Here is a 22,526-nt window from a genome sequence, read left to right on the forward strand (position 1 = left end):
CTCTCTCTCTCTCTCTCTCTCTCTATCTCAGCGATTTATTAAGCGCGCGCTATGCCAATTGATAAACGCGCGGCTGTCAATTGCCGCCGCCGTCGTCTCGAAGCCTCTTACATAAAAGCTCATCTCCGCACAGGCGCACACATGTGTCGCGAAGGAAGAAAAGCACACGATGCAACGCATAACGCTCTCGCAAGTACACAGCTGCGAGGTGAGAAGAAAAATGCTGATGTGCATAAGCGCAGGGCGGCGATATAATTTCGCCTCGGAGATTGGAGTGACGAAAGCGGCGGCGCGCAGCGCGCAGAGCCCATCGATCAAGAGATTAGTCGCTCTGACGATGTAATTAGAAGGAAACGAAGGCGTTAATCGAGTCACGTGTTCGTTTCCACTTACTACTAGCTCTAGTATATAAAGTCGAGCTTTGCATTTAGCATAGAAAATTTCGCGGATGTCCATACCTCGTCGATCCTTATCGACTGCAGAAACACGGACACATGGAGGGTCGTATAATCGAGCTTTTACAAGCTCTCTCGCTCGCTGGCTCTCGGCGCGTGCGATATCGAGCTCAGGGTCGCGGCCTCCGGACGCTTCTCGGGAAAAGCCCCGACGAGTAAGAGAGAGATAACGCGAAAAAGCACGAGCTTTTCCTCTGAAAAAATAGAGACGACGCTATACTATATACTCGATGGTGTTTCGAACGGGAGCTTGTATAAATAACGAGATATGCTATATATGTATCAGAGTTTCGAGAGGAGTTGTTTTGCCGACGACATATATATATATATATATATATATATAGGGACGAAGCCTCGAGTGTTTGAATGCCCTGTCTTCTGCTGTTTGCGGTATGGTTATGTGTGTTGGATTATAGTTGGACGAAATTATGGATAAGCCAAAGAGTTTTATACGCGGAATATAACGTATTCTGGATTGTCGTTTTGATGGGGCTGTGTAACTTTTCATCGGCTGCGGGAGCTGGAAATTCGAATTGCCATATATATAACTCCGAAACGCTAAAAGCCCACCGCTGTAATCCATATTGACGTAGTAGGTGATTACAGCGTTAAATATGTATACGGATAAGAGAGTTTACACGCAATTATAGTCTAACAGTTAATTTACACTCCAGCATATATACGTTATAACATGTAACTCCCTTCAACACGGATCGTTAATTTCAAAAACTACATTAACGATACGTTATATATATATCGCTACACACATTCGCATCTCCTCTCGCAGAGATTTTTAATCGTCCGATTGACCTCTGCACCATCTCCGCGAGAGAGAGAGAGAGAGAGAGAGAGAGAGAGAGATTAGAAGTGCAACAGTGTGGTAAATATTTATCTACGATTCGCAAGGGGGAGGAGGAGATGAAGAGCTGCTGCCGCAGCCGGATTACTAAATTTGGAGTCGTTTATCACTCTTATCGGCTCTATAAGCTCGTCGCGGCGAGAAAAGCAATCGATAATAGCGGTTCACTTGCTGCAGCGCTCTAATAGCGTCCACACGTCCGTGTATATAATAAGAGAGGGACGAGTACAATACAACGCACTTTGAGATTACGACTCGATTTAGGAGCGTCTCAAAAAGAGCCTCTCGCATCATCGCGAATAATATTTTCGCTGCAGATTCATTATCGGAGAGAGAGAGAGAGAGAGAGATAAGCCAGACGCGCTCGGGTCACGGATACGTCGCGTATTTTCGTATTATTACACGCGCCTATCTCCTCGCGGGACTGTTTTGCCGATCAGTCTATTTATCCGAGGCGCTCGCACTATCGCCGCCGATTTTTACTTCGACCGCAGCTCCCAATACGCGCAGTCGGGGATGCATATAAGATTAAGTCGTAATAATTAATGCGTTGTAATCTGACTTTGCGCTACATATATATAGATATTATTGATTTATGCTGCTCCCCGCCGTTATATAGCTTATACCTATACATAAACCCGCGAAAATCACGACGCGAATAAGTGCGGTATGTAGGCGCGATGAAAAATTCATTTCACCGCGGCGGCTAATTAATTACTCCGGTATTCGAATGATTCCACCCACGCATACCTACGCATGCTCGCTCGTGGGAGTTATTGGTTCCGTATAGCTTTTCACCGGTAGATACACAGGACTGATTATATATGCATGGAGATGAGCAACGAAGCTTTTATTGCTTTTTTCAGAAAAGCTTCGAGGAACGAATTCTCATCGACCGCATTCCAATGGTCAGCAGCGAGTTAATTATTATGTCGCGGGTATATACAAACGCGTACACACACGTCATATATATAACAGTCGACGGCGCTTCGAGTTGTGGACTCCAGATGACAGCAGCGGTTTGTTAATGGAGTACAGTGTCGATTTACCAGCCGAGCGCATATACGTCGCTGTTGTATATACGAGAGTTTATAGCGATAAATCGTATTGCGGGAATTGGAGAGGATTATCGTTATACTGCGTTTTGTCTGTGACGCCGATGCGAGAATTATATCCTCTTGTGACTGGGAAGTTTCTCGTGTAATACGGAGGTGCGCGGTGCGATAAGGTTTTTTTCTTTGATGCGGTTTGTGCTTGCTGACGATTCTTAATTCAGTCGGATGAGAGTGCCGAAATTAGATCGTGGTTAATCCTTTTATGAGCGTTGTAGGGACAATATCACTTTTTTTTTTCAGCGAAATTTTCAAATGTAAAATTCATGATAAATTAGAATATCCTTTATGCGATACTATATTTAAGAGTAAATTTTTCAAATTTCAAGAAATTTTCGTACCCCCTCGATATATTTGAATGGCAATTGGATCGTGTTATCTTCGTTGATAAAAAGGCTCTTGAAAAAGTCTTCGCGCACGACGGCGTTTTCAAAAAGCACACTCGTCGAATTATGTTTTTTCAATTGTTCCCCAGTCCATTCCAAGTTTCCAGCAACTCATTTCAATAATATTAAGCATACACAATAGAAGAAGAAGAAGAAACGTAAAATTCAAAGGCAATCCCTATACCAATGACGCACAACAGTACGTATATCTATAGATTATGCTCCGAGCACTTTTGCATCTACTCTACACAACCGCAAGGCTCTTATATTTCAGCAGAAACTGGAGCTAACTCGTTCGAAGGAATACATATAGGATCTGCCAAAAGGACAGCAGGCTCGACATTATTATCATGCATATTATACACATAAAAATCTCATCCTCTCCACAACAACTCAGCGAACGCGATAGCCGACACTGACATTGTTGCGCGCGTGAGCGTAAAGTTTTCTCAGGATATTATGCGAGCGCACGTAATTCACGAGAACATTTTCACTGAACGAACGTCGAACTCGACTGGCTTCAGTTGAAAAATCCAAGTTCGAAAAAAAAAAAACGAAAAATCGTTATTTCATCATACCAATAGAAAAAAAAAGAGCATCTCGAGTCCGCGTGTCTATAACGCATTGTAGTCCTCATCAACACGTATACGGCGCACACAAGTAGCAGGTCTCGTCGCCGCGGCGAGCACTCGTTTTCCGCGAGGAGATCGGCAGCGCGCACAGTCGGTCGTCGTTCCTCGAGCCGATCGGTCTCCTACATCGCGGACTGTCCTCTCTCTCTCTATATATATATATATATACACTATAAGACACGTTGCATACTCGGAAATCGCTGTCCCTGGATATACGGAGCAGCTCGTGTATTTTGGATTTTTTCTTCGAGGACCAAGGACATGGGAGCTTCGAAGGTTTGTGCGATTTTCACTCATACAAGCACGTTGTACTATACTCGAGTTGAAGACAAATTTTCAGCCGTAAAAATAAAGCGTTAACAACATAGAGCGGCTCCGCCGGTGCAACAAGTAGTGTAAGCGCGGCTTGGGTAAGACGCGTAAACGCTCGGGCTCTATGGACACTGTCGAAACTGTGCCTGGCAACCTTCACCCTGTCCCTCTCGTCCGCCGCGCGCTGATTACTCGCCTCGCAATAACATAGACTATATATATATATATATATTGTAATTTTTTCTCTCACGCGCGCTAAAATTTCGACGCGCAATTACTCGCGGTTACAAACCATATTATTTTATCACGTGCGCTCGTCCCAGTAAAGTCCTCCGTTTGTTTTGTTTATCTCGAGCCCGCAGACAGTTTTAATAACTTAAAATTCACCTTTTTACTCGGCACATGACGTAAGAACCTACGAACGTTGCTCGCGTTCTGCGCAGATCCTACGGTAATAAGCGTCTCTAGGAATCTCTCGATCTTAAATATTCAATTAATAGAGAGGAATAGTAGGTCACGTCAGAGCCTCGTTATAATAATCACCGCTCACTATAGTATATTAGTGCTCGAAAAAACGAATCTATAACGATTTTGAAATTCGCCTTTCGAATCTAATTTACATCAAACGGCGACCTTGGCGATCACTTTTTTTTTTTTTCACACGCGCGCGTATATAGTACGTAACGAGATCGTTCTCTACACAGCCTTGCAAAACGCTGCAGCCTGATCGATGTCATCCGTTTCCGAAAGTCGATCGGATGTGTGTGAAATGACTTATAAATGTTTATTCTATATCTTCCCCGTCGCGCACGAGGGGAAAAGTCGACGGCGTCCGCCTGACTGACGACTCGAGCTTTCGAAAGCTCGAGGGGGGGGGGGAGAGCTTTCGGACAAGGTCGTGCGTTAATTAGCCGTCGTCAGTTATTCCGAGTTCGTTGAGAAGAGAAACGCGATAAAAGCTCCGCAACTTCCGATATGCACCGAGAGAGGTCGTATTCGATTTAACGAAATAAAGTCTCGTCCTTCGCGGATCCCCGTATACGCATTCCGGCGTAATGACAATACACACACCGGTAATTGCGCTGGAAAAAAAAAAAAAAAAGAATAATGGAAAATCATGGTAACGCAGTCGCCGTATATACAATCGTAATCCCCTTTAACGAGGCTCTCGTATTATAAAGTCGAGCGATTTCGAAAAAATCCAACTCGTATACGGACAAAGCTGAATTACGAGGATTAAAGATTAAAGCGCGACAGGTCGGATTAAACGAATCGACGGATGAATCGGAATTCGATGATTAATTCGACGCGTCGCAGGAATAACTGTATTATATACGCCGTCGCGTTCGCGGCGTTTCTCCCCCCCCCCCCTGCGAGTTTCCGACAGTTTCAGCGAGTTTCCCGCATAATTAGCATTCGTCGCGTATACGCGTATATGTATATATTTTCAAGTTCACGCGAATCTCGCCGAGGAGATTAGAAAGTGCGCATAGAGCGCGCGGATCGCGTGTGTCGCTGCAGGTGAATTGCAGGTTGGCGTGGCGTGTTTTTACATAATATCCGTTCTATATTATAAGAAAAGTAAAACGTTATTCCAGGACGGCAAGCACAACCCCGCCTTCCTGGGGGACGACGGCCTGGAGCTGGAGGGCCTGGACGCGACTGGGCAGTACAGGATCCCGAGCTCGTGCAGCCTTCCCAAGGACGAGCCTCGAGCGCCTCGAGCGCCTCTGGTGCTGGCGTCCAGCTTGGAGAAGACGGCCGGCCAGTCTCGGGAGCGACAGACCTGGGACAGCAGCGTCGAGTTCCTCATGTCCTGCATCGCCATGTCCGTGGGTCTGGGCAACGTGTGGAGGTTTCCCTTCACGGCTTACGAGAACGGCGGCGGAGCTTTCCTCATACCCTACATCGTGGTGCTGTTAATCGTCGGCAAGCCCTGTTACTACCTGGAGATGATAGTCGGCCAGTTCACGAGCAGGTCGTCGGTGAAGATGTGGTCGGTGGCACCTTGTCTTCGCGGCGTCGGCTGGGCGCAGATGTTCTCGATGGTCGCGGTGGCCACCTACTACTGCTCGCTCATGTCCGTCACCATGTACTACCTCATCGGGAGCTTTCAGGCCCCGCTGCCCTGGTCCGAGTGTCTGGACGAGTGGGCCGACGTTTGCGTGGACTCGGGCAGACAGGCGAATGCTACCGATGACAGGGGCAACCGCACCGGGCTGAGGAGCTCAGCCGAGCTGTACTTCACGTGAGTATATAGTACACTGCCGTCATCTGTGTAAGACTCTGCCGAGTAACTCGGCAGCCGAACCTCATCGCAGGAAGACCGTGCTCAAGGAGAAGTCCAGCATAGAGGACGGCCTGGGCCTTCCGGACTGGCGGCTGAGCCTCTGCCTCCTGTTCGCCTGGCTCTGCATCTTCGCCGTCCTGATCAAGGGCGTCCAGAGCTCCGGCAAAGCGGCCTACTTCCTGGCCCTCTTCCCCTACGCCATAATGTTCGCTCTGCTGGCGCGCGCCGTGACGCTAGAGGGCGCCGCGAACGGGATCCTCTTCTTCATCAAGCCCGACTGGAACAAGCTCTTCGAGGCGGACGTCTGGTACGCCGCCGTCACCCAGTGCTTCTTCTCCCTGTCCGTCTGCTTCGGCGGACTCATCACTTATTCTTCCTACAACGGATTCAGGCACAACATTTACCGGTGAGTTGATAATTGCACTGCGGTTTTTGCACATCCGTGATTTGCACACCCGTCGGAATGTAATTGATACTGTTTTCGTTCTACCCGACGAATGCGCAAGTAGCGCGTTTCAAACTAGCTTCTTCTTTCCTCTACTTCTTCTAAAAAGTCTGCGAAACAATGACTCTTGACTATTCCGAAAATGTACCATCCAGGGACGTCATGGTAGTCACCACGCTGGACACGATGACGAGTCTCATGGCCGGCTTCACGATCTTCGGCATCCTGGGCAACTTGGCCCACGAACTCGGCACCGACGACATCGGCAACGTCGTTCGAGGCGGCTCCGGACTGGCCTTCATATCCTACCCCGACGCCATAGCCAAGTTCACCGTCTTGCCGCAGGTAATAATAAAATACGCAAACTCGAAGGTTTTCACTTAAGCTCGACGCGCGAAATTCAAAAGAGAATAGCTTCCATCCGCGCGCAGCTTGTCACTGTCAATTAGGCGCATCGAATTGAGCGTATAGCGATGCGCTTAACGCGTATGTAACGGAGAGACGCGCAGCGGGATGATGACACAGCGGTGAAATCTTGCTGGTATATGGCGTCAGATATGTGACGGAAAAGGCGGCACGACTTTTTTTCATAAGCGCAAATTTGCCGCCCGAGACGACATTCGGTATTGCGGAGCGAAGCGGCGTTATTGAATCTAGCCTCTTTGATATTTCAATTTGCGCGTGTACACTTGGTAGTGTTTATCGGTATAGATGTGCGTCAACGATTAACGATCGGTTTTTTGTTATATACTATACTCGGTCTTCTATATAAACAATCACGCACACGCTCGGATATTATATTACGTCTCGTTGCAGCTGTTCTCGGTGCTCTTCTTCCTCATGCTGTACGTCCTGGGAATCGGCAGTGGAATAGCTCTGGCCGGTGGCATCATCAGCATCGTCAACGACCAGTTCCCCAGCTGGAAGCACTGGCACATCGTCCTAGCAACGTGTCTCATAGGATTCGGCGTCGGAACCGCCTACTGCACACCGGTACATACGTTACACACGAGTCTACTTAAACTTTAATTTACGATCGCTCGTATAACGAGACACGATTATAAAATTCGAGCGCGTCATCGATCGCCGATAACGCGACACTTTGTACTCGCCGCTGAGATTTAATCGATCTATAATCTCTAATGTAATTCGCTCGCAGGGAGGACAGTTCGCTCTGGGATTGGTGGACTACTACGCGGCCTCCTTTGTGGTCTTCGTACTGGCGAGTCTCGAGGTAACCGGTGTTTTCTGGCTCTACGGCCTGGAGAACTTCCTCGACGACGTCGAATTCATGCTGGAACGCAGGCCGTCCGTTTACTGGCGCGTCTGCTGGACTGTACTCACGCCCTTCATGCTCATTACCATATTCGTCTACACCGTGGTGAACCTCACCCCCTTGACTTACGGGGGAACTGCCTATCCGGATTCCGCGCATGGTTGGTTATATATTGCCGCTCTATATTGTTAGTTCTCGGTATTGATTAAAATTTTATTTATACCTTTATTATCCCGTTGATTTATGTCTTACGAGTTTATCGGAGAGTTTTACACGTTTTTGAGCCGTTAGTCACACTACACTCGGTATGATCTATTTTTTTTTTTTTTTTTTTTTTTTTTTTTTTCAAATTTTAAAACGTTTAGTTCAATTGTCTGTTTTCGTCAACAGCCGCTGGATGGACGCTGCTGGCCTTCGGTGTGCTCCAGGTGCCCTTCTGGTGCGTCTACACCGTCGTCTCGAAGAGAAGGCTCGGCATGCCAGAGGTACTTAAACACTTTACGTTCAAAATACGACAAAACTTGCATAATTCTACAATTTCGCTGTATCGCAGATGATCCTGGCGTCGATGAAGCCGAGCGACGACTGGGGCCCTCTGAGCGAGTCGAACCTCCAGGCTTGGCGTCAGTTCAAAGAGACTCGACGGATAAAGCGCGAAAAACGCCGAGCTTCGAAGCTCCGGCAGTTCCTCTGCGTCCTCGTCGGCTGTGAATACAAGCTCGATTGAGACTCTCCATTGTGATCATCGTGTCCTTATTTATTGTCTCCTGTACACTCTTCGTCGTCCGAACTCAGTATTACCATGATTACGTATGCGTGCGAGCGTGTGATTCAGCGATACTCCTGTGATTTTTATACGTAAACGTGTGTGTGTGCGTGTGTTTGGCTATATTACTGCATTATAGTGTAGTATGACAATAAACGCATTTTGTACCGTTAATAGTCGAAGCTCATGCTATCCTCGCACTCGTCCTCGCAATAATCGTCCTAAAAAAGAAGAAGAAAAAATTCAACAACACCGAACAAAAGAAGAATCCTCGACTCGTCCCCGCAAACTCACCGCAATAACAACCAACGCTTCGTCCCTCGGCAACTTCAATCTCTCCTCGAGCAGCTCAGCCTCAAACTCCCTACGGCGTCTCTCCCTATCCTCGCACTCCTATGATGTGTACAAAGAAGTAGTAGAGGGAAGAAAAAAAAAAAAAAAAAAAGACGTAGACAGGCAAAAAAAAAAAGAGCATATACCCACCCTGTAATGCAAGAGCCATTGACCGAGATACTCGACGGGGTCGACTGGCTTTTTCAGGGCAATTTCGCCCAGAGCCGCCGGCAGAATCGCGCTCAAGTGCCGACTCAAGTACGCGCCGGCGCTCGATACGTCCGTTTCGCTGATGCTTCTCTCGGATCTGCCTGCGGCGCTGCTGTGTATGCCTGTATATATATATATATATATATATATATATATACGTCATGAGTGCGTGCATGTAGAAGATGACGATACGTTATGTGTGGGGTTGGGACATTTGGGATACTTGCGATCGTCGGAGTCCTGAGCTCGATCGAGGCTCGATCGTTCCGATTTTCTGGGGATTTTCGAAAATTTATTCATTACTATACGCCTTGGAAAATCTCTCGAGTGTTTATACTTCGCCTTATCCGCGCAGGGCTCCGCGCTCTCCGAAGACATTTTTCTCCTTTACTTAGATGCACGATGTGAAGGTAGCCGCTTGCGGTGAAAAAAAAAAAATTAATTTAATAAAAATGGATTATCCATTCTTATCGCCGAGAGTTATCATCTACTCCGACGTATATTTTTCATTAAAAAAGAATAGGCGTGTGTGGAAACGTCGTATAATCTATATTTTCACGTAGATACCGACGAAAATTGATAGGCATGTACACATACGTCGCTATACCTGTGTCGACGGGGGCGAGATTATACAGTTTTTTTTATCTCTCGATGAGCGTTCGATGAAAGTGTTGTGTCGTCTATGTACGTTAGAAGGTCTACCCGCTAATCGACGATTATATCGCGTTAGATCGGCATAAACAGCCGCGATTCCTTCAAATTTTTTCTCCGCATCGCGCGGTCGTATACAATATGTACAATCTAACGATCTCTTCCGAGAATCCAGAGGAATATGACTCTTTTTTGAAAATTTTTTTTATTTCCTTCGCGCGATCACACTTACGAGCGAACGATCTCTCCCGAGAATCCATTCGTACCGATTTTCCGAACACACGCGGCGAGCAAACGATATATATATATACGCATTCCTCAAACGCACACCTGCCGATAATCGAGAAAAATCGGTATCACTCCGGAGATTACGATAAAAACAAGTCCATCGGGTTAGCGATTGTCAGTGGTAAATTTTGCTATATTTATGAACAAAACTCTTGTTACTTTACGTAAGAATCGCGGAAATTTCGATATCTCGTGACCGGTAAATATGACCCTTTCCAAATCTTTCAAGAAGTATATGGTTCAAGGAAAATCGAAACTTCCGCAATTCTCGCTTATAGGACATATAATAAACGATGAATTCCAAAGCTTTTTGTCGATGTCATCATATGTCATCATTCATGGTTCAAAAAATCGAAACTTTTGCAATCCCTACGTAAAGTACAATTATTTTCGAGTATTTCACCAAAATTGCCCACTGTGCGGCGCCTTATCTTTATTGGCTGCGATTCGCGCGCGCAGCGGTAGCTTTCTCACGCTCATCTCTACGAGCTGCGGCGCGCGAAGCCCTAATACGACGTGTTCCTCTCAGCCAGTCGCAGTCGTCGACGCGCCTCAGATCCGTCTGCCCGTGAGGAACAATCAGACGGACGCGCAGTACACTTTTATATAGTTTATTAAAGTTTAATTAGACGCAACAGCTCTGGTGTGCACTTGGCCGATTTTTTCTACTATTGGGTGTCCAATGGCGGAAACGGTGAGTTTCAATTTTTTTTTTTTTTTTGCATTTCACTTTACGATCGGTATGTTTGTTTTGGAATTTTAGCTGCTGCGTCGGGTGTATTATCTCGAATTAAACGATTGAGTTGATGTCCGACAAAGCGCGAAGATCGTAAAAGTGTGCGTCGCATTTCCTGCAAACGAGTGCAGGTCACATGCTACTCTGTTTATTTTTTTTTTTTTTGTTTTGTGTGGTGTCGATCGGAAGGTGCGGTATTTTCCGATGAATTTTAATTGAACACAATTAAATTACAGCTTGAGTAAAGAATAACGACATAGCCTACTTTGATAATCGATTAGAAGTTTAATATAATTCATAAAACTTCCATAGCTTCGGAACAAACAGACGAGGAAAAGTCATGAATAAACCGCCGAAGTTGTTTGAACGGCAAATACAAAAAAAAAAAAAAAATGGAAAACCCGCGAATACGTTCACACGATTCACATTTTGTTGTCATTAAGTTCGCGTAATTAAGTTTAACGAGGTGACGACAGGTCGTTCGTCAATATTAAAATAATATTTTCAATCGCGCGATTCATACATTCTCTTTTATGTATACACCTGCAGAGCTGATAATATAATTTGTTTTCTGCACACATGGCTGATCGCATTGTTTTCGAGAGCTCGATCGGGGTACACGCGCTCTAAACATATACGTATATTATAATCGGTACACACGTATGCGCTTCTGTGAAAAGTGGAGAAAATCAGTAAATAAGATTTTAATTGGCCGCAGCTTAGCATTATCGCCGGAATTTTTTTCGAGCAGCTCCTATACCGCAGCTTTATTGCTTTATCTCTTTCATGTATAACACCGCTGAATATCCTGAATTCGAGTTTATTGCCACTTAGAAAGCTGCAGCATATGTCGGGAGTGCAGATACATGCCGATTTTTTTTGCCGATTCGCGCTAGAGCTTCATAATTTGAAGTGTGAACAATGGCTGAGAGAACGATTTTTCTGTTCGCGCGTGCGTGACTTCGTCGTCAGTCATATATATTTACGAAATTGATGTAATCTAAGTGAGAGATAATATTTCAGGACTGACCACTCGAGGCTCGTTCTATCCGATGAGTAGGTGATAACGATGATTGATTCTATCGGTCATTGGGTCATATACACACATGGTGGTATTGAGGTTATCGAGTACCTTCTTGTAAAAAACTCGCTCGATAGCTTTGTTTTTAAACAATATATTATTTATTTATTCACCGCGATTCAGGTAGAATTGGCTTTACGCGTCAAATGACAATATTTTCGAAAGGAGATCGGTAATCGCGTAATTACTATACACGAGAAAAAATCGAAATAATCTCGTACACGAATCAACGACGTATTATTCGTGTATCTTTTAATTAAGAATAATTGAACAATCGTGTAACTTCTATGTTCGCCTCTGCTTGAAGAACCACAGCAACGGCGTCACGAATCACGGCTTCGTCAGCGACGAGAACAACCCGCGAATCAGCGTCTGCAGCAGCGTCAGCGGCATCAAGGATGTCAACGGAACCGACGGAAAATCGAAAACGGTGAGAAAACCTTGCACCGTTGACTTCGATAAATAATATACCTATAGTTTAAAAACTAAATGGCGGCGTCTTCCATTCAAGTGTAGAATCACGAGCGAGCGCAATGGGGCAGCGATCGCGAGTTTCTGCTCTCCTGTATCGCCATGTCGATCGGTTTGGGAAACGTCTGGCGTTTTCCATTCACGGCTTACGAGAACGGAGGTGGAGCTTTCCTGATACCCTACATTATCATTCTGACGGTTGTAGGACGACCGTTTTATCTTCTCGAGATGATTCTCGGCCAGTTCTCCAGCAAGTCCACCATCAAGATCTGGGACATGGTGCCTGCGTTCAGAGGTCGTACCGATATTTCATTTCATACCGATCTTTTCTTTCAAAGCGATGATCGGCGAGAAATTGATCGAGGTGTGTGTGTACAGGAATCGGATACGCGCAGGTGATGGTCCTGGTGGGTCTGGCTTCGTACTACTGTTCCTTGATGGCCCTGACGATGTTTTACCTGATCGCTAGTTTCCAAGCGGAGCTGCCCTGGTCCAAGTGTCGTCCCGAATGGGGTCCCAACTGCCTGGATTCCACGAGGAACAAATCCATACCGATACCCAAGAACGTCAGTCTGAAGAGCTCGGCCGAGCTGTACTTCTAGTAAGCAGTCGCCTTAGTCAAACGATAATTCGCGATCGGTAACGCGATATAACTGTCAAAATAAAAATCTTCAGCAAGGAGGTCCTGCGAGAGAAAGCCAACATCGACGACGGAATCGGCGCGCCAGACTGGCGTCTGACCCTCTGTCTGGCTGCGAGTTGGCTGGTCATTCTTCTAGTGGTGATAAAAGGTGTCAAGAGTTCCGGCAAGGCTGCCTACTTCCTCGCGATCTTTCCCTACGTTGTGATGATCGGACTTCTCGCCAGAGCTGTGACCCTCGACGGTGCTAGCAACGGGATCCTCTACTTCATCACGCCTGTCTGGGACAAGCTCTGGAGACCGCAGGTCTGGTACTACGCGGTCTCCCAGTGCTTTTTCTCGCTGACCGTCTGCTTTGGTGCGATCGTTATGTTCTCGTCGCACAACAGATTCGAGCACAACGTTTACAGGTCGGTATTTTCTGATAATCTGGTGAATTCTTGATTGCCGATTCTATACTCAACGATCTTTCTCCATAACACAGAGACGCCCAGATAGTAACGACGCTTGACATCTTCACATCTCTGCTCGCCGGTTGTACGATCTTCGGGATCCTGGGTAACCTGGCGCACGAGCTTGGTTCCGAGGACATCTCGACCGTGGTCAGAGGTGGTACCGGTCTGGCCTTCATCTCCTATCCCGACGCCATTGCCAAGTTCACTTGGCTACCCCAGTTCTTCGCTGTGATCTTCTTCGTGATGATGTTCGTTCTGGGGATCGGTAGCGAGGCTGCGCTCACCTCCAGTGTCATCACCATCGTTCACGATCAGTTTCCACACTGGAGGCTTTGGCACATCGCCAGCGGGGTTGTGGCTGTTGAGTTTCTCATCGGACTAATTTACGTAACGCCGGTAAGCGTCGATTCAGGATAGGATCGTTTTTTTCACAAATATCCTCAGCGAGTGTAAATTACACTTGTTACAGGGTGGCCAATTCATGGTGACGTTCGTAGACTACTACGCCACGTCCTTCATCGCTTTCGTGCCAGCCTTTTTCGAGCTGATCGCCGTGTTCTACGCCTACGGTAAGGCAGCCTCTTTTCTAATGTCGATCAATCGAAATACTAAATCCCTTAATATTTCCAAAGGTTACAATAACTTCCTTAACGACGTGGAGTTCATGCTGAAGCGCAGACTATCGATCTTCTGGAGGTTCTGCTGGCGATTCCTCACCCCAACCATCATCGCAGTCATCTTCATCTACAGTATGGTCAGCATCAAGCTGCTCACCTACAACGATGTCACCTATCCGTCCTATCTCTACGGTAATGAACTTTTCCCATCCGAATCTATCCATACATAACGTACTTACACTAACGCATTGAATTCCAACACATCAGTCATCGGATGGATCCTGTTCAGCATAGCCTTCGTGCAGATCCCCCTCTGGTGGCTCGTAGCCATTGTGAAGAAGAGGAATCACTCGTTCCCAGAGGTAAGTCTCGAAAAAGAAAAAAAAAAAAACACCCCAATCACCCAGATCTTAATTTTAACGCGAGACTTGTTGCAGATTTTCAGAAGAGCCCTCGACCCCTCGAAAAAGTGGGGACCGAAGAACCACGAGACCCGGAAGCAGTGGAAGCTCTTCAGAAAGAGCAAAGAGTAGAGCTTTTGAAAGCCGAGAGAAGCTTATTATACTTAATAAAATAAAATCGCTCGTTTAACGAAGCACAGAATTCCCGAAAGCTCGTCGCGTGGAGTAAATTGAAAATATACACACGCGGAGTGTCTCTCGGGGCTTGAGGAAACTTGGAGCGTGTTTTTCATATTCAAACGCTATATGTTTATTTATTATTGATATGCTGTATAAAACGAGTTCGATTTCTCGCCGCATTTTCCTGGAATTCGATGTGGAACGTTAGCTCATTTATTATATTTACAATGTTCAGTTTTTAAAAAATGTATAAATGGAACGTGAATTTCGACAGTGTGTATATATACTATATCCTGTCGCTTCGACTCGTTCTGTACCGACTGTGGCAATGATTATCTACTTACTGCAATGACTTACACAAACGTGTGTTCTCCGAATGACCCTTTTGCGGAGCAGTATTTTATGTAACGGATTGTATAGAATAAAATATTTTTTTATCCAACACGCTGTCTATACTTTTTTTTATTTTAAAACGTGTAATGTAGAGACCTTACAGAATGAATCGATATCGCAGTTAAAAATAACCGACGATCTCCCTCCCTTTAACATTTTTATCCAAAAGCTCGAATAAACCTTTACATAATTATATATCATTCGCACGTACTTGCCTCGAGTTGCGCATTGCGAGCCAATATAATCTTACATCTAGCGGACGACTTCAAGCGCGTGTAGGTATATATATAATATACATAACGTAACCGCGTCTTCTGCAGTGAACGCAGCGGCGCGTTAATTACCCTTCGTCTTCTTTTTTCACATTATTAACGTGTAATAGCTTCGAAGAAACGAAGTCCGAAGCTCGTACTCGTAAGTACGGGGGAAAACAGGTGCCGAGATACACAAATCTCGACCGAGAGTGTGTGTATAGGCGCCTACACACGTGTGGAGAAGAATAACAGTGCGAAGAGGCTTCACTCTTCAAATGTATAAACGACTGCTGCGCGTCCGCCTAGTCTTCGTCCCCATTCATTCCTTCGTCTTCGCCAGGTGAGACTTGTGGGGAAAATTATTTTTTCTATAAGGACCGAATCGGTAGTAAACTTGAGATCCTAACCTGCACTGACTAGTTTTTACTGTAGTACACTAGCTCACTCTTGACTGCATATGTTGAATCTTACTATAGGGAATTTAACGGGTGTGAACGACCTCGTTTCCGTAATTTTAATCTGTGTACGAACACACGTCTTATATATATGCATGTCCTTTGTGTTTACCCTGCGATGCGCGTCGCTAACCTAACCTCAAAATCAACAAAACATTACACACGATGTGTTTATCAGTCCATGAGATGAGTCACGTAGCCTAATTCGGCTCTACGATCTCGTACCAGAATAAATTGATCCTCGAAAAAAATTTCCCCTCAAAAATAAATCGCTGTATATACCTTTATACCCATAACCTCACTCTCCAAAACACACAGCGATTCGCGAATCACTCGCACACGCGCCATCCGCGCAGGAGCCAGCTGAAATCGAATTTCACGTGCCCCACTTTTTTATTCACATTCCTCTTTAAACTGTCCGAATAATATAGGGCACACCAGCAGCGCAAAGTTCGCGCTTCGCGTTGCGACGACAGTGCAGTGAGTATTCGATCGCTGCTTCGCGACAGTCCGTGTCTATCTATATAGGTATATAAGTATATCTCGTGCGTATGCGCGGTGGTGGCGTATGTTTACCTTGATTATTATTACTCGCAGTCGCGATCGACGTGGTAGTGGGAAAAAAAACTCGACGCACGTAAATGTACATACTGTAGTCTCTCGTTTGGCAGTAGCTGCAGTTCCGCACTCTTGTTTCCTCGTCCTGGATCGTCGTGTTTTGGCAAGGCAGCCTCGTTTTTTTCGCACAGTGATGCGAAGTTTTTCAGTTTGAGATAACTGTGAGTGTAACTATTCAGGAATCGAAGACAGACAATGGCTTCGTTGCACCAAAACAAGCCCTCGCAGTCTGTAGACTCCGTTGCTGCGTAAGAATTTAATTGATTTTGTCAAGTAATTTTTGTGTGGTGGGATGAGTCAGGTTTCATTTGTTCATTTATGTAATGCAAAAAATACTGTACTGTCAGTTGCTTTTGTTTCCCTCTCCTCTGGATATAGGTAGCACAAAGGCTACTACCTGACTTTGAACTAGAGAGAAAAAGTTCCCGGTCAGTTGCTTGTTCGATCTTGACTTACTTGTCATAAGATAACTTACTGGGACAGATCGAGTAATCCTTTTGTTATAGTTTTTTCAAGTATTTGTCATTTTTACACTCTTGGAGCATAATATAAGGCTGATTCACAAAGTCATACAAACGTTTCACTTCTTTAAATAGACTAATCAATATGCAAATGATTTTAATAATATTTTTCTTGACTTTTGCAGGCACAAGTCCACAGAAATTATGTCACCCATAACAAAACATCAATCAAAGGAGCCGACACGCTATAATAATATAGTGAAGTCACCCAACGATAAAAGGGACTATAGAGGGCTGATTTTGCATAATAAATTGAAAGTATTACTCATAAGCGATCCTATGACTGATAAAAGTGCTGCTTCTCTAGATGTTAATGTTGGTGAGTTATTGATTTAAAAAAAAATCTGTATTCACTGTATCTTCTTTTAATTTAAAATTCATTCAAACTCATGTTTTCTAGGTTACCTAAGCGATCCAAAAGAACTGCCTGGTCTTGCTCACTTTTGTGAGCATATGCTCTTTCTGGGCACAACTAAATATCCAGAGGTAAACGACTACAATCAGTATTTGTCGCAAAATGGAGGAGCTAGCAATGCTGCCACGTACCTGGACCACACAAACTATTACTTTGATGTCAATCCTGATAAACTGGAAGGCGCACTTGATAGATTTTCACAGTTTTTTGTATCACCTCTGTTTACCGAGTCTGCTACAGAGAAGGAAATAACTGCTGTTCATTTGGAACACGAAAAAAATATAGCTAATGACACTTGGAGAATGGATCAGCTGGACAAATCATCAGCTGATCCCAGTCATGCGTACTCTAAATTTGGAACAGGAAGCAAAGACACATTGGAAGTCATACCAAAGCAAAAGAATATTGATGTGCGACAGGAGCTACTTAATTTCCATAACACTTGGTACTCAGCAAATATCATGGCTTTGAGTGTTCTTGGAAAAGGTAAGCTTAAAAGGCATAACACACTTGATGAAATTTCCAGTCACTTTGCATAACATCAAGCCTTGCAACTATTTTTACAGAAAGTTTGGACGACTTGGAGAAAATGATCGTAGACATGTTCTCGGACATCGATAATAAGAACGTTGAAGTGCCTAAGTGGCCTGCTCATCCTTTCACAGATGAACATTTCAAAACGAAATGGTTTATTGTACCCATAAAGGACATTAGGAATCTCAACATCACGTTTCCCATTCCAGACATGCAAGAGCATTTCCGAGCAGCAGTAAATATTTTTTCATACATAGAATTCAAATTGGAAATCAAAGATTGAATTGAGTTCAAAACTTGTTCTTCCAGCCTGTGCATTACTGGTCACATTTGCTAGGACACGAGGGAAAAGGCTCGCTTCTGTCAACATTAAAGGAAAAGGGCTGGTGCAATTCCCTGGTTTCAGGCAAACGTTCATCAGCTAGAGGTTTCGACTTTTTCAGCGTTTACGTCGACCTCACCGAAGAAGGAATTCTCCACGTCGACGACATCGTCACGATGACCTTTCAGTATATCAACATGTTGAAAAACGAAGGACCAGTCGAGTGGATTTTCGAAGTAATTTTTAAACAAAGATTTTGTTCTCCTATAATAGACGTATTGCTAATTAAACTAATGATTTCGTATCACAGGAGTACAGCGACATAGCGAAAATGAACTTCCGCTTCAAGGAGAAGGCCTCGCCACGCAGCTACGTGAACGTCACTGTTCAATCTTTACAGGATTATCCAATCGAGGAAGTACTGAGTGCGTCACGACTCTTCACCCAATGGCGACCCGACCTCATCAATGAACTCAACAACTACCTCGTGCCGGAAAAGATTCGAGTGCAGGTAGTAGCCAAGGCGTACGAGGCCAATGCTGACAGCGTCGAGCCCTGGTACGGCACCAAGTACAAAAAGGAGAAGATTCCGGAGGACCTGATTCAGCGCTGGAACAATGCTGGAACTGATGAGGCTTTCCAGTTGCCTGAGAAGAACGAGTTCATACCCACCAAGTTTGATATTAAGTCCATCGAAAAAGCGGAAAAGTTCCCTACGATCATAGAAGACAATCCGTTTATCCGCACTTGGTTCAAACAAGATGACGAATTCCTTCTGCCGAAAGCTACTATGACGTTCGATTTCGTGAGGTAAAAATGAAGCGTTTTGCTGATTGATACCATTCGAGAGTTCAAAAGAAATTAATAAAATCGCATTACTCCACAGTCCTCTAACCTACATCGATCCAATCAGCAGTAATATGACCTACATGTTCGTCCAACTATTCAGAGACTCTCTTAATGAATACGCCTACAGTGCAGATTTAGCTGGTCTGAAGTGGGAACTGAGTCACAGTAAATACGGATTAAGCGTGAGTATGCAATTTCCTTATTTTACTCTTGCATTTCTGGATCAGATTAGAAAAAACGTTCTTGAATTTTCCAGTTGATAATAGCTGGCTACGACCACAAGCTAGTCGTGTTGCTGAATAAAATTCTGGATCGAATGGTCAACTTCACCATCGACGACAAGAGGTTCGCGATATTGAAGGAAAACGTGAGCTATTTGGAATTTCAAATTTATTCGATTGCATAAATGTATTTTAATTATTCTATATTTGTATCTTTATTTGCAGTACATCAGAGGTCTGAAGAATTTCGAAGCAGAACAGCCTTACCAGCATGCAGCGTATTACCTGGCAGCGCTTATGTCTGAGCAAGTCTGGGTGAAAAATGAACTCTTGAATGCCTGCTCCAGTAAGTTTATCTATTAGGTAGCGTTGGTCGTTCTATATTATAACTATTCTAAAATTGATTTATTTCAGTGTTGACTGCGGACCGAGTCAGACAATTCATACCACTGCTTATGAGTAAAATGCATATTGAGTGCCTCATCCACGGTAACATCACCAAAGCGGAAGCTCTAAAGACAGTGAAAAACGTTGAGTCGAAGCTGATTTCTTCTGTCAAAGACTTGACTCCGCTTCTTCCCAAACAGCTAGTATTGTACCGTGAACTGGAATTACCAAACGGCTGCCACTACCTGTACGAAGTGGACAATAAGCACCATAAGAGTTCTTGCACGCAAATCTATTATCAAAGTGGTATGCAGTCAACCGAGAGCAACATGCTGCTTGAACTTTTCACGCAAATCATCTCCGAGCCGTGTTTCAATATTCTGCGTACAAAGGAACAACTGGGTTACATCGTATTCAGTGGCATCCGCCGAACGAACGGCGTTCAGGGTCTCCGTATAATCGTCCAGAGCAACAAGCATCCACAGTTCGTCGAAGAGAGAATCGACGCGTTTATGGAGTCCATGAAAGACTACATCACCAACATGTCCGACGAGGAATTCAACCGGCACAAGGAATCGCTTGCGACGCAACGGCTCGAGAAGCCCAAGATGTTGACTTCGCAGTCCGGCATCTACTGGAATGAGATATCAATGCAGCAGTACAACTTCGATCGTGCGAACGTCGAGGTCGCATATCTGAAGACGATCTCCCGTAGCCAAATTATTGATTTCTACAAGGTAAGATCAAATCGTTAACGTTTCTAAGTAAGTAAACCTTATACAATAAATTTTTGCCTTTTGACGACAGGACGTGGTACACTCGGAGTCGCCGCAGAGACACAAGCTGAGCATTCACGTAGTGTCAACGGCGGAAGGCGGCGCAGCAGCCGAAGACGTGACGTCGTCAACGCCGAGCGCAGAGGAGACAAAGAAGACGCTCGAGCAGGCGGAGCAGCAGCCTGCACGCATCCAAGACATCTTACAATTCAAGACGAGTCACCCGCTTTATCCGCTAGTCAAGCCCTTCAATAATGTGCCGCGCAAGGGTACGCAGCAGCAGTCCAAACTCTGAACGACCTTTGACGCTTAGAAGGACTCTGCTAATGGTGCCTTAGACTCTCTCCAGACGAAGATGCTTGAATCGTCACGTGGTTCTTCGGCTGTGCCCTTGACAGGGATAGCAGATGAATTGTCGAACAATTAAACTGTTTGAGAGATGAAATCATTGTTGTTTTTTTTTCAGAAAAAAGTAGATTTTTCTTGTATTCTTCTGCAAGGGCACTAATCTGTTTTTATTGTATGAGTGAATTTGATCTCTAACGAATCGTCAGAAAAAACATCACAAAATATTCTAATTAATTTTATTTTAATATTTAGCTGCAAATAAATCTAGAACTAACGTAATGAAAAGAAAGCCAAGCTATTACTAATAAGTTTATGTAGGTAGCGTATGTATCAATTATGCATGATTTGGTTCGTTAGATATTTAAGAGCTGGTTTAAATCAGGCGCAAGAAATGTGTAATCTAAAAGAAAGCTGGAAATTGTAGATAATAAAAATATAAACTGAATATAAAAAGGTGATTGGTGCGTCAAATGAATTCTACATTATGCATCAAGTTACGTGAATGGATACTATTTTAATTCAAGTTTTTACAAAACTGTGAAACAATATGTGATCAATTATACATCTATCAACGATTATTATATTTTCATAGTGCGTGAAATTAAATATTACATTTCGTGCTTTTACGTATTAACGTTTGTATACATAACTATAATCTTATGTGTACTTAGAGGTGAAGGTGTTCATTGTTCTCTGTACTATAAAGCTGTAATTTAGTAAATCCCAACAAATGGGATTCAAATATTTAATTACATAACGTGCAAGATTTTACAATCGAGCTACTGTTTTGAATAGTAGCTTCGATGAATTTCCTTGAAATCATTAGAAAAACAGAGTTCCAATAAATTTATAGCAATTTTTAATGAATAATTTTATTATATTTTGCCCCTTATCATTTAAATTTTCGTATTGTGCACAGAAGAGTGGTTTGACATATATTCTCGCAATACTGCATTTATTCGTTATTCGTTAAGTTGCGCAACGTAAAAAGTTTGCTATCGACAGCCATTTTTATTTATCAATACAAAACATGAACCAGTCTCGAGAGATCTAGAGTCCAAAGCAGTCCATGTGTCAGACAAATAACTGTAGTATTCAAAAAGTTATTTAGCAACGCTTGTTCAATATGAGTAATTTTATTGTGCTGCTTGGCGTTGTTTGTTTCGCGGTATTTTTTCTCGGGGCAGGTATTGATAAACCATTTACCTCTTTCCTTTTCATGCAAGTTTATTGATTGATTTAAATAAACTTTTTTTAAGTTTCCGCAATAGATACAGCTTTAAAATCCACTTACAAAGGCCCACGTGTAAACGATCTAAGAGTAGTTTGCGAACGACAGTGCGGTACGTATTTAGTATGATAATAATTATTAAATTTAATTTCGTATTTTAATAACTTAAATTGTGTTATACCGTGCTTTTGCAGACAATATAGAGCAGTGGCGGACGCAATTTTGTTTGGAAAACTGCCAGCAGCTATTGTAGTATAATAATGCGGTTGTAAGAAGGAAAACGAATAAATTGTTCGTATATAACTAGAAGAGCTTGTTTTTGCACACTGTTCCATTTTAACAATAGTGAATATGATTTTACAATCTTGATTTCAATATTTTCATATTTACATTAAATCAACGTGAAATTTTGCTCGTTGTTATCTGAGATAATAATGCTTGTTATTGACCTATGATTAACATCAATGTACGTTATTTGCAAAGAGCATTGAATTGTAAATACAAAACAAAGTACGTTCGATTCATTACTTTAAAATACTGACATTGTTGAATTAGAAAAAATTGCTAAACTTAAGTACTAAATAAATATTCTAAATTTACGTAAGC

At 43.8% G+C, this 22,526-nt stretch overlaps 4 protein-coding genes across 11 annotated transcripts; 3 read left to right on the forward strand and 1 right to left on the reverse strand.

The window, feature by feature from the left end:
• Nucleotides 1-3,517: 3,517 nt before the first annotated feature.
• On the forward strand, nt 3,518-8,709 carry LOC100117410 (sodium-dependent nutrient amino acid transporter 1). 2 transcript variants are annotated; one of them, XR_004344712.1, is made up of 8 exons: nt 3,518-3,720; nt 5,355-6,004; nt 6,078-6,452; nt 6,647-6,836; nt 7,308-7,484; nt 7,651-8,072; nt 8,158-8,252; nt 8,321-8,709. XR_004344712.1 is itself a non-coding variant. In XM_016990264.2 (8 exons), exons 1-8 carry the CDS (start codon nt 3,706-3,708, stop codon nt 8,492-8,494), a joined length of 1,953 nt encoding a protein of 650 aa, XP_016845753.1. In that variant the 5' UTR covers nt 3,521-3,705; the 3' UTR covers nt 8,495-8,709. The 2 variants fall into 2 exon arrangements, 1 of the variants encoding a protein (XP_016845753.1); XM_016990264.2 differs by having other exon boundaries at nt 3,521-3,720; nt 7,651-7,927.
• LOC103317304 lies at nt 7,973-9,493 on the reverse strand. Of its 5 annotated transcripts, none has more exons than XR_004344716.1 (6): nt 9,414-9,493; nt 9,269-9,350; nt 9,017-9,198; nt 8,828-8,926; nt 8,702-8,754; nt 7,973-8,610 (listed from the first exon to the last, which is right to left on the reverse strand). XR_004344716.1 is itself a non-coding variant. In XM_032597992.1 (6 exons), exons 1-5 carry the CDS (start codon nt 9,452-9,454, stop codon nt 8,704-8,706), a joined length of 420 nt encoding a protein of 139 aa, XP_032453883.1. In that variant the 5' UTR covers nt 9,455-9,493; the 3' UTR covers nt 7,973-8,472; nt 8,702-8,703. The 5 variants fall into 5 exon arrangements, 4 of the variants coding, with proteins under 4 accessions (XP_032453883.1, XP_031777807.1, XP_031777806.1 ...); XM_032597992.1 differs by having other exon boundaries at nt 7,973-8,472; nt 9,304-9,350; XM_031921947.2 differs by having other exon boundaries at nt 9,304-9,350.
• A 1,025-nt stretch (nt 9,494-10,518) lies between these two features.
• Nucleotides 10,519-15,038, forward strand: LOC100677896 (sodium-dependent nutrient amino acid transporter 1). Its single transcript, XM_003427766.5, has 10 exons — nt 10,519-10,709; nt 12,140-12,262; nt 12,349-12,598; nt 12,682-12,904; nt 12,979-13,353; nt 13,428-13,794; nt 13,868-13,967; nt 14,031-14,207; nt 14,283-14,377; nt 14,453-15,038. The coding sequence occupies exons 1-10, from the start codon at nt 10,698-10,700 to the stop codon at nt 14,546-14,548; spliced, it is 1,818 nt and encodes a 605-aa protein (XP_003427814.1). The 5' UTR covers nt 10,519-10,697; the 3' UTR covers nt 14,549-15,038.
• Nucleotides 15,039-15,262: 224 nt separating this feature from the next.
• LOC100114345 (insulin-degrading enzyme) lies at nt 15,263-22,229 on the forward strand. 3 transcript variants are annotated; one of them, XM_001603413.6, is made up of 13 exons: nt 15,263-15,583; nt 16,963-17,156; nt 17,238-17,738; nt 17,819-18,021; nt 18,096-18,344; nt 18,419-18,918; nt 18,995-19,139; nt 19,214-19,324; nt 19,404-19,524; nt 19,593-20,302; nt 20,373-21,876; nt 21,949-22,032; nt 22,115-22,229. In XM_001603413.6, the coding sequence occupies exons 1-11, from the start codon at nt 15,519-15,521 to the stop codon at nt 20,634-20,636; spliced, it is 3,063 nt and encodes a 1,020-aa protein (XP_001603463.2). In that variant the 5' UTR covers nt 15,263-15,518; the 3' UTR covers nt 20,637-21,876; nt 21,949-22,032; nt 22,115-22,229. The 3 variants fall into 3 exon arrangements, with proteins under 3 accessions (XP_001603463.2, XP_032453851.1, XP_031777802.1); XM_032597960.1 differs by having other exon boundaries at nt 21,961-22,032; XM_031921942.2 differs by lacking the exon at nt 15,263-15,583 and adding an exon at nt 15,830-16,564.
• Nucleotides 22,230-22,526: the final 297 nt, after the last annotated feature.

The sequence above is a fragment of the Nasonia vitripennis genome, chromosome 1, assembly GCF_009193385.2.
Source record: "Nasonia vitripennis strain AsymCx chromosome 1, Nvit_psr_1.1, whole genome shotgun sequence".
Classification (NCBI taxonomy): domain Eukaryota; kingdom Metazoa; phylum Arthropoda; class Insecta; order Hymenoptera; family Pteromalidae; genus Nasonia; species Nasonia vitripennis.